Source organism: Micropterus dolomieu, linkage group LG21 (genome assembly GCF_021292245.1).
Source record: "Micropterus dolomieu isolate WLL.071019.BEF.003 ecotype Adirondacks linkage group LG21, ASM2129224v1, whole genome shotgun sequence".
In the NCBI taxonomy this organism is placed as follows: Eukaryota; Metazoa; Chordata; class Actinopteri; order Centrarchiformes; family Centrarchidae; genus Micropterus; species Micropterus dolomieu.
This window is the reverse complement of record NC_060170.1, coordinates 3,987,514-3,999,368: the sequence shown is the minus strand read 5'-3', so window position 1 is coordinate 3,999,368 and position 11,855 is coordinate 3,987,514. Positions and strand designations below refer to the sequence as shown.

Sequence of the window (11,855 nt, the reverse complement as noted above, 5' to 3'; positions counted from 1 at the left end):
TATGTGACAATAACTTCTCTGATAATAATTTCTCTCAAAGACTGAGGCTAACGTTAGAGAAGATAACGTCAAAGAACTTCCATGTGTAGCTGATGTGATGAAAAGACCAGCATTCGTTGGATTAAACACATCAGGTGAGACACAGTTGTGTGTGGTACATAGCTAGCTAGTAGCAATCAAGTTACCAACATTAGCTAGCACTACAGCATTAACATGTTTGGATTTAAAAACAACTATACAAGCGGACACTTTTTGGAGAAATGTAATCATTTATTGGCTCAGTCTTTCAATTTCTGAGGAGAAAAAAACACAATCTCATGGCCGAATAAACGATTCTTTAAATGCAAAGAAGCTGAACTGTTTTAAGCTATTCATTTCAAATGTGTGTGTGTGTAAATGATACTATAGTTGGCAAATAACTTACTTTTGGCTTTATGTATTGCTTTATTTGTTTAATTTGAATTTTTGTTGAAAGGTAAGAGCCATTAATTCAGAATCCTTATAATCCACTGAGCAGCACCTAACCAATAAAATCACTTCTTTATATGTTAATTATAAACTGATACATTTGCTGAAGTAAAATGTGCTTTGCACCACAGGGATTCAGTCTTAAGTCATGTAAGATGCAGATGTATAAGACTTTACCAACACGCAAGTTTCATTGTGTAATAGGTTAGGAGTCATTCCCACGAGACATGCAGGGATACTTTTAAGCAGCAATAAGTGCTCTCAAGTCAGTATTTTCATTCCCTTTGTGACTCGTCTTGACTGCAGTCAGTTTCAGCGTCGTCCAATTTCTGGTCTGTTTTGGGTAGCATTAGCAAATCAGAGGCGAGATTCTTCAGTCCACCACCACCCACAGGAGAAACAGATGAAGATATCATCGGAGAGGTTACATAGTCCCGGCCGTGGACGCTTACATAGGGTCTGAAATCCACTCTGGACCGCACTGGCGGGATGAAGTACTGGGCTGATGGTGCAGAGAAGCTGGAGTAGGGATAAAAGAGAAAGCCTCCAAAGTGTGAAAGGCTCACCAGGTCCTGCAACCAAGGGACAAACACATACAACAGATTATCAGCTGTTCTTTAAAGAATAAAAGTGACAGCCCAGATCTGAATAAACTTATAATGCTAATATCATGGTGTAATAATGTAATAAGTAATGTTATATAAATGACTTTAAACAGGCAATCATGCATGAATATTATTTTTTGCAAAAACTCAATAATCAAAACAGCAAAATATCATTATATTTAAATGACACAGATTTTTTTTTACAGTTCAAATAAAAAATAACAAACAATATTCATTCGCCAAGTAAAGTCCTTCATATACAGCAGGTACACAGAGCAGATAAGGGGGATTTTCAGGTAATTCATATTTAAATTAGCACACAGCTTGGATTCAATTATCAACATTAATTAACTAGATATATTACTCAAGTACCCTAAGTACAGTTTTACGTTACTTTATGCTACTTTCTACTTTTACTCCACCCCACCTCAGAGTAAAATATTCTTCTGCTACACTGGACAGCTGTAGTGACTACAACCAGCCAACATTAAAATGCTGCTTACAAATTAAAGCAGAGTTGCACAATTTTTAAATCTGTCTTCAAACAAAAGTCAGATGGCCAAACATACAATTATGTTTTTTGCTTGCTCTGATCATTCCTCCTGTTCATCCTGGATATTAAACCCTGATGTGCTTTTAATGTCAGACAAAACACACAGTCCTTGTTCTGTGTAAAAACGTAAAACCAAACTTGTGTAACTGTCCTTCTACCACATCTTAACAAGGAAGCACAAAGAGAGAATTTTACACTAAAAAGAGTAACTTTGGAAGATGCCCACTTGATTTGTCAAATTCAGACTGCAGAAACCTGTAAAGACCTTTTACTTGTACTTTACACTCATTTCAATTAATTTGCAAATTAGGATAATACATGAAAAACAATGACGTGTTTATGAAACAGTTAATGGTGAGTTGAAATTAGCTCCACATGAACTGGTTGCAACATTAAAATGCTGCTTACAAATTATTGTGCATTAGTAATAATAATAATAATATTCCAACATTATAATATATAACCTCTACCAAAACACTGACAGGGGCCATTCTCTTGTATAACGAGTACTTGAACTTTTGTTACTTTAAATACATTTTACTGCTACCTCTTCTGTACTTAAGTACATAGCATATTTTCCTATGGAGTTATCTTAATACTTTTACTTAAATCTTCACTTAGGATGACTCAGGAGTAATAATGAAGTGAGTTCTAAGTGTGTCACGTGTTTTAATAAGCGTTTCCCTGTTTTGACGGTGTACCTGTACCAGCGCGTGCTGTTGAAGACTGATGGGAAATCCTGGAGCTCCTGGTGTCCTGACAGCTGCTGCCAGGCTCAGTCCACACAGCGCTGCTCTGTCCGTGGTGGCGCAGCTGTTCCAGGCGTTTACCTGAGCAGAGTGGAGAAGACTGTTGGGGATGCTCAGATCCTGCAGATGTCTGTGTAATTCCGTTGCATTAACACAGCTCTGCACGGAACCACTGCATAATTTGCACAAGTGTTCCTTCTCGGAGTCGTGCGGCTGGCAGCAACCCGCTCCATCAGTTAATGTACTGATGACATGGATTTGACTGGGGTCCATTCCTCTATGTGTCCCAGTTATGAAAACCTTTGGTTCACTTTCAGTTTCCTGGTTGGTTTTGCACACCTCTTGTCTAGGACTGTCCTCAACATTAACATCTTTGTCACTGTCACTTTCATGAGGATCTTGAAAAAAAAAAGATAAATGGGAAATTAGTTTCGGATGACTCACAGAATGTTAGCTGTTGACAAAATGAGCATTACATTAGGTGGAAGTAGTGTCTGTGAAAAACACATTTTCTGTACCTGAAGATTTACAATAATCAGAGTATTGCGTAGGTGAATCCTTTACAGGTGCAGATTTCATGTCAGTCATCCGCATCTCTTTCGACTTTTGTGATGAATGCTGCAGTTTCCTAATGTTACAACAGAAAGGACAATAACTGATTTCATAGGAGAAAAATCATTATTTTAGAATCTGTCTGCAAGACATCACTTAATTGAAAGTGGAGCATTTATGCTGTTTATTTGCCGTCTCCTTAAAGTTGACAGTTTTGTTTGTCTGCTCAGAGGTGACATCACTCTGGAGTGGCTGTTCAGCAGTATAAATCTGACCACATGATACTGCAGCACCATCGTGTTGACTCCTACGAGCTTGGACAATGATTTTTCTCTGTGTACAGTTAAAGTAGATTCTCGCTGAACCAATGTGCGACTTGTGCTCCTTGAAACCGCGAGGACTTTTCTCCTGCTGCTCTGGCACTTTTGAGGTTGAAACAGTTTGAATTCGCACTCATTTGGCTGCAGCCTAAACTTTGGAGATAGCTTTCTGTGGTTGTTCAGGATAGATTCAGAAAAGGATAGATTCAATTCATGTGATCAATTCAGCATTAAATTGTTTTCATAGCAAATTCTAGCAACATAAGGGTGAAAATAGCCTATATGATTCTGTAATTTAACATTATTAGACTGATTCCAGTGTTTTCTGCATGACAGTTTACAGAAAATATGACTTTTATATATAAATATGACATTTAGGTGTATAAATAAAATATGAAAAATCTCAATTGTTTTTTTGGCTCTTCAGAGCAGAGAAAAAGTTAGAACAGTAATCTATCTATAGAAAGCCTTTCTGCACAATGTGCATTTTTTCTTTTGCTACTTTGTAAAAACGTAGGCTATAGTTTTGCATGATAATACTACCTCAAGTAAGATTTACTTCCTGGAGGCAGAACTTCTGCATGTAATTGTTTTATTTCTGCGTTATTAAAGGCTCTGAATACTCTATCCAGCATCAGTTCTGTGGCACAGAGCAGGCGCAGCCGAACTCTGGTAAAGAAAAGAAGGCCTCCACCACCATAAAACAATTATGGCTTTTGTATACTGCAACAAAGTTTTTAACTGTTTTTGTACGGAAATTGATGAATCATTTAAACCAATAACTTGCCTCTTTTCTCTTCTTCCGTTTCCCGTGTCTCGAAATCCCTTTGCGAAAGGATTGTTGTCTATTTTCAGCTGTGTGATCTGAAAGTTGGTATAAAGGAGAGCAACATAAAACCAAAATATCTATGGCTGATTATACATTACACCTGGATATGCCAAGAGTTTCTTTTTTGTTTTTTCGACTGCAGGTTGTTATACAGTAAAAAAAAATCTCTTACCTTATCATTCTGGTAAGCTGTTACTGCGATGAAATCTGTCTCAGAGAAGACATATGTCCTAAAAGTGCTGTAAGGCAGTTTCAGGATGTCATTTGCCTTAACTATGTGAAATCTTGGCTGGTATTTGTGCATCGAGTTGAGAATTGTCTGCAAATAAAACGCGGTAATTCAATTAAACCGTATTTTGGGAAATAGTGTGCAACAAAATCTCCCATTCGTCTCGTTTTATGATTTTAAAATGGAATTAAACTATATACTACTATAGCAAAGACATTTATTTAAAAAAAAATATTTAAATTTAATTTTGCACCACAGCAAATCAACTGTATTTAATTGTTAGACACTAGACATCCTGCTCAAGCCTACCATAAACTGATAGTTCATGGTTATTATATGCTAAAATCTGTTTAGAAGAAATGCTAAAATCTAAACGTACAAATCCATGCTTATCGGATATGTTGTTGGTCAGTTTCAGTTTGTGGAAGTTGACAACTTTGGACATCCACTGCTCGCCCGTGGCCGGACTGTCCGGGTGGATGTACATGCGTCTGGGCATCTCCGGGTCCGCCTTCCCCGCCACCATCCACCGGGAGTTATGAAACTTATATCTGCAGTCATCCGCCGCCACGATGTCCATCAGAAGAATATATTTGGCTTTTCTGTCCATCCCGGTGCACCTGGCCTTGAGCGGCGGAAACATGCGCCTGTAGGGAGAAGAGTTAACTGCGTGAAGCAGGCATTCATTAAAACACTGTACAACGTCCATACAGGCTTTATTATTACACATTTACTGTACCTCCCGGATTTTGTAATGACCATTTCAGTGCCGCATTTGTGGAACTCTCTCCAAAGGTCGCTGGCTTCCAAATAAACTTTCGGCTCATCCTCTGTCAGTCCTCCTCCCTCCAGAATTTCTGGAGGCCTGCACGAAATCGAAGACGTTTGAATCATCGGGTCCGCGCTGGCATCCAGACTTGGTTCTGATGATCTTCGGGAGGATAAGGAGAGGGCTGAGAACAGCGAGGGTCCGGCCAAGATAGTCCCGTGAAGGGCCGCATCTCTTGTTGCAAAGCCCTGTGGTACTTCGGCTGGGACGCACGGCTCCAAGAAGCTGCGCATGGTCTCCACAGGAAAATACACTTTTACGACTCTGATTGGATTATACTTGGGTTACCTCACGTTGATATTTGCGGGACAAACGTGTCTGCATAATTAAATAAGTAAAGGAAGCAGCTTTAATACTATTTTTGCTTTTTCTCGGGATGTTTTGTCTTAGAAAAATCCTGCCCACAGTCCAGTGCTGATGCCTCCCAGCCTGTGTCCAAGCTGATTTGCTTCTTGACACATTTGGACTCAGCATGACACCCAGCAGTGGGTGGAGTTTATATGCAGGAAAATGCTACCTCAAGTTTCTTCATTGACTGATGAAGCTGTTTGTGGTTAAAAAAAACAGCTGTATTAATCCTAAAGCAACAAGCCAAACCTGGACCACCCGAACCTGCACTCACATTCAGTATTTTAGGCACAGACGTTCTCTTCAGTTTGTATGAAGATGCATTAGACTCTTATGAGTCTTGCTCCATCTGAGGGTCCCACATGTACACTGTGATGAACACTAGAACTGCACCATCATGAAAGTGAGTGACAACCCAACATTCTGGTCCAAACACTGACTTTTTGTCTTCCCACATCATTCCAGTGCTTTGTGGTTGGATTAGTTTCACTGATGTGGTCTCTCCTCCCAAGCAGGGCTGCATGGGGACAGTCTGCAGGGATTCGGCTCTGTGGAGGTGCCAGCGATTGTCCCGGCTGGATTAGGCTCTGGGTTTGGTTACAGGCTTTTTATTGCTCAGTGGTCCATGATAGCGAAGGGATGTCCCAGAGAAAACTCTCTGTGAGTGAGAGCAGCAGGTTCAGGATACATATGTGCCACCCATGATGTTCAGCACTTCAGGGGCTCTGCAGTATATGTCAACATGAGGAGGAGGTGCTCAATGTGAAGTCACGTAAAATTATAAAGTGTGAAGAAAGACAATTACTCTGTGTTGCTTAAACACAGCCAATATTACTCAAATTAAAGTTACTTAAAGTAGGCTTATGTGTTTTGCTGCTGATCAGTTGATCAGACAAAATAGTGATTCAACACATACATGCAGCATTTAACCACAGAAACACACTGTCAACGTTGATAAAGGCTCTAGGATGTGACTAAAAGCTCAGAGAGAAATCTTGTGGACCATGAGCTAAGATTTTTCAAAGAAGAATTTCCCATGTTCATTATATTAAATACATTTCACACGTTAGGTACATTACATCCATTACACCATTTTAAATATGTGATTACCACACAAGAACGTCGAGGTTCAGAAAAATCCTTGATTATGTTTCATTGTTTGCTTTTACATCTAATGCCAACATTTTTCACACTTTCACTTTCTACAGTATGTGCATGGCAACTATGGTATCGTTAAGATTAGGGAAACAATGTGGTTATGTGGTCGTGTTTATTGGACAGGGAAGGATTGTGCTTTTGGTACAAAATGGTGTGGCAGATCCCCCCCTCCCCATGGATCCATGGTGTGAATAAGATTAATGCATTGAAAGCACATACAAGGAATGTGTGTGTTATGCCAAGAGAATATTGTGAAGAGAGATGCTACAGTAACATCAAACTCTACACATGGATTGACTGACACATTGAAGGAACAGGCGTGGACTACTGAATTTGACAAAACTACAAAGCTGATCAGCTTAAATTATTGATGGGATATGAATGACCCCTGTCTAGAGAAGGTTCATCGCTCTGTTGTAGTTGTTGGAACCACAGAAACACAGCGGCGTTACACAGTGGAGCTTCTCCAGCTTGTACTTAACTGAAAAGCATTCATAATAAGTGTGACTGGGAAGATTTCAATGGGCCATCTTTGACGTGGATGACACGTTGTTTGTGTCTGTGATGCACAGGATACAAAAACAAAAACATTAGCTTTAAAACTGAAAATCTATTAAATCGTATTAAACAGGACTATCACTGACTTGTGGTAATGAAATTGGTTTAGTTTCCTCAGAAATTACAAGAGTTGCAGTCACTGTGCTTAAAGTTCAGTGTCAATGACTGTCCACTTATTTTTAACTGGTTACCACTTCTAAGTAATGGCCTTTGGCGAAACAATGGTAAGGGGTTACGACAGTTTTTGTAAAAGCAACACAATGAGGCTTCTATTTCAGTGAGGACCTTGCTGTGAAATCAGGAAATACCTCACACTGGACCTTTTGTTATGGCTTCCCGATGGCTCTCTGATCAGATGCCTAAGTAAGCACACTTCTTATTCAGAGGTCATTCAAGATATGCGGTGGGTGGCAGAGCTGTTGATGACCCAATCTTTTTCTGGCAGAGAAGCAGGGGAAAACCCTGCCTGTCCGTCAGCCAACTTCAAAGAGCCAGTCAGTAATCTGAAACAGGCCCGAGAATGATAGCAAACAAGACGCCTGGCTGTTATTTGTGGGTTTGGCCCACAAGCTGCGTGTGAAACCTGTCACTGAGGATAAACCTGCAGATCTCCACTGGGTCACTGCCCAGTAACACATTCTCCCTAGTAAAACCTCCACTGGACCATTTTGGGTGTAGGGATATGGTCCATAAGGCAGGAGCAGCTTGGAGAGCTGGGAAAGGAACCATGGTCACGAGATAGAAATGTCATCCTCGTAGAGGCGCTAGAGAAAAAGTCAGGGGTTCAGCAAAGTCAGTGGGATTCATCCTCTGTGAACCATGAATGTCTGTGCAGAATGTGGTGCCAATCCTAGATGTGGAGATAAGATTGAGTGAAAACTTGCTGCTGTTGCGAGATGGAAAAGCCAGGAAATCAAAAAAGTGGTTAGATGGACCCTAATGGTGTACCAACCAACCCCCATCGCCATCACTAGAGCCTACATTCAGCAACCAGGAAGGGTGCTCATGTTTTCAAATAGCTGAATGTTTTTACCAGTTAGTCAGGATGTAGTGGGAGGTAAGTCCAGTTCGGTGACTACAACGGCTACGGAGATACTACATGGAGAACTGTGGATACTCCTGAAGTTGGTGAACCCTTGACTTTTCCTTCAGTGCAAGTATGAGGTTGACATATCATAGGCAGAAATATCTCAACAACTATCAGATGGATGGCCACGAAATTTACAGTAAAAATTCAAGGTATCTAATGACTGGTCCATCTCTATAACTATATGATGGATTTCTGTGAAGTTTGGTTCACGCACTCATGATCCTCAGAGGATCGCCTGTCTTTTAATCTAGCCCCATCATCAGGTCAATGTGTTTATTTGTCCAACACATTGGTTTATGACCAAATACCCGCAAAACAAATCACATTCCCGTCCGCCTCAGTGGTACTTTGTGTTTAGTTCCAATTAGCATATGCTTGCAGGCTAAGGCGTTAAACACAGTGAACATCAACATGCTCGCATAATCATTTTAAGCATGTTAGCATGCTGATGTGAGCATTTAGTACAGCCTCACAGGGCTGCTAGCATAGACTCGTAGTCTAGTTTTGCTGAGGACAATGTTAAGACTACCTTGCTGAAGATGGAAGCTGATTTCTTCCGTTGAGTGTGACTCCAACTTTTATCAGATAGGATTTGGGAATAATGGTCTTTGTCTTGATGCACTGAGAATGCTTCAAAAGCCTGCTATGATATCATGAGAATACTAAAACAACAAAAGGTAAGTACGTGAGTAAGTAAGTAAGTAAGTAAACTTTATTTATATAGCACCTTTCACAGACAAGAGGGGTCACAAAGTGCTTCACAGTAACAAATAGAATAGGTCTCATGCAGCCGGTAAGACTATCTAGATAAAAGATAGATAAAAGATTTTTAAAAGAAGAAATGTGCAAATTATAATTTTGAAAGAAACTTTAGCAACTGTTTCTGTCCATCAAGAAATCAGAGCTACTTAGTTATGGTTGCTGGCAACTCTTCCTTGCATCCAAAGTCAGCTTTGTCAGCTGTAGCATCGTTTATTCACAATCTCATAAAACAGGAATGTTACTTTGCAATCCAAAACATCTCTGATCAAGTCTTTATTTCCTCTGACTGGAAATCGTCTCCACAGCCAGGGTCACTGGAAAGCTTCCAAACCGCTCTGGCCGCGCTGTCTCCCTAACACCTCTCATGTTTGGACAGTTGAACGTTGATGAATGGCCTAATGGTAACATGTTAGTGCGAGTGAACATAGTTGGGCTTCGAAGGTGGGAGGAATGTAGTTTAACAGCAGAGCCGAGGTGCTGAAAGAGACGAGGCCTGAGTTGATATCATAGGCACACACACAGCGGCCACATGTCTTGTGGTGGGGCAGACTGGAAGAGGAGCCATGAGAAAGTCAAGTGTAGCCCGTCAGCATTAGTGTGCATTCGCTCTTTCCTCGCGGGGGTTTAATCGCTGGACATCTCTGGAGTGTTCACACACAACGCAGTAACGTGAATAAAACAACTCGCCATTACTACAGCTGTGTGAACCCAAAGTAAACATTTTGCTGTGATTAAATAGCAATAAATGGATCAAAACTGATACCAAAATAACTTCAATATGATGCAGATTTGTTAAACATATGAATTCATGCTTTGTCAGGTCTGTCAGCAAGACAACAACTTTTAAAATGTTTGTTTTCTGAATGGAGTTTGGGTCGATGAGGGCTATGCTATGCTAACTTGGTCAACGATAGCTGGAATAAAGTTACATACACATGTTTTCACCAGGTGGTTCAACCTCCTCGCTCTATTTTCCCCCAGCAATGTCCAGTTTTATCTGATTTTTATAAAAATATGAAGTAGTGCCAAACAACGCTAAATACACTGGAACCGGATGTGCACGGAAGTTAGCTGCTGAGAAGCTCCAGTGAAGATAAATCAATGTTGTAATCTCAAAAACTAAAGTAAAAAGCTAATTTAATAAAAGCAGTTTACTCCAAGCTCCTCCCTCGAGCAAACAGCGTAGTTGTCAGGGCAGAATCCTGTCCGACCACAGGTGTTTATTTGCCCAAAAGCTGGAGCGCTGCTCCTCTAGCCCAAGTTTAGCAGCTCTCAGCCGGCCTGCAGATTTTCAATCGCCCAATCTGCATGGCCCTCTCCTCGCAACCCTCTGAAGCTGTCGGTGACGTATGGACAATCACAACATTGATAGGCTATCGCGATTCATGAGTTGAAAATATTCGCTTCGCGCCACCCGACAGGAAATCGCAGCTCTATGCATCTTTGCATTGACTTTGTATGTAAACTCACCGCCCCAAACGCTCACTTCGCTTTTGGTCTGAAAGCACCATTAGACTGCAGTGTGTAGTATCATCTTCAGTCCAACAAAGTGATGGAGATCTGCTTCTGGTACACATTTAAAATATTCAAATTTTACATCAGCCCCCCCATCTCTGATTTTTTTGTTCAGAGCACTGTGAAGGCATCCTTTTTCCACCTCAGAAATATAGCCAGACTACGCCCAATGCTAAATTTATCTGTCGCTGAAAAGCTCATTAATTAATTTGTTGTCACACGGCTGGATTACTGTAACGCCGAGTTTCTAAAACCACAATTAACAAATAGCAATATGTTCAGAACTCTGCCGCCCGGATCCTGACGGGAACCAGGAAATCTGACCACATTGCTCCCGTTTTTTAGTCCTTACACTGGCTCCCCGTCAGGTTCCGTGTCGATTTCAAGATCATGATGTTGACATACAAGGTATTACACAGCTTGGCTCCACAGTACTTATGTGGCTTATTAATCCCTTATACCCCGAATCGCAGACTGCGCTCCTCACAGTGTAATCTGTTAACTGTTCCTCAAACGCACCTAAAATCTATGGGTGACAGGGCCTTTTCTGTTTATGCTCCTTCACTCTGGAAGTCTCTTCCTCCTGAACTTAGGGAAGCCCAGACTCTTAGCATTTTTAAAGCTCTTCTCAAGACACACTTTTTTAAACTTGCATTCGATTGCTGATGTCTTTTTATGATTTTTTTTTACAGTTATTTTTATTATTAATGTTGTTGTTTTTGTTTTTATTAACTTGTATTTGTTGTATTTTTCTGTGGATTGTGACTTTATGTACAGCGCTTTGAGAAGCTACTTTTAAAGGCACTCTATAAAATAAAGTATATTATTATTATTATTATTATTATTAACTTAGCTCTAGGAGACATATTCACTGGTTGCCTTTTACTTTAACTATCTTTGATTTTTAAAACAACTTTATTTCCATTTAGCCCGTCCATACTTAGACACACTCTTTTTGTGCCTCTAATTTCTGGGGGATGAACCTTTTGGTACTTTCGTCTTCCCCTTCTGGCAGTGAGAATAATTACACAATGCTGTCAACACCTGCTTAAATAGGTTCTGTCATACTGAGTTGCTGCTGTCGCTACGGTTGATTCTCGTCCGGCTCTGGCAAACCACTGATTGCTGGTTGGCATAAAACACATCACTAACAGTTGGCCAGCGCGGAAATGTTGCCACAGACACCAGATTTAAAAACGCTGTAAGAGTGATTTACCTGGAGGGGTTGTTTGGCGAGGGTGTTCCTTTATTTGTAAAGGGCATGCTCGAGCTTAATAGCATAATAATAGC

General features: G+C 40.5%; 1 protein-coding gene across 1 annotated transcript; it reads right to left on the bottom strand.

Annotated features, from left to right (window-relative positions):
• Positions 1-335: 335 nt before the first annotated feature.
• Positions 336-5,367, bottom strand: LOC123959784 (T-box transcription factor TBX3-like). The gene is made up of 7 exons (XM_046034065.1): positions 5,045-5,367; positions 4,685-4,952; positions 4,249-4,395; positions 4,035-4,111; positions 2,894-3,003; positions 2,328-2,773; positions 336-1,040 (listed from the first exon to the last, which is right to left on the bottom strand). Exons 1-7 carry the CDS (start codon positions 5,365-5,367, stop codon positions 744-746), a joined length of 1,668 nt encoding a protein of 555 aa, XP_045890021.1. The 3' UTR covers positions 336-743.
• Positions 5,368-11,855: the final 6,488 nt, after the last annotated feature.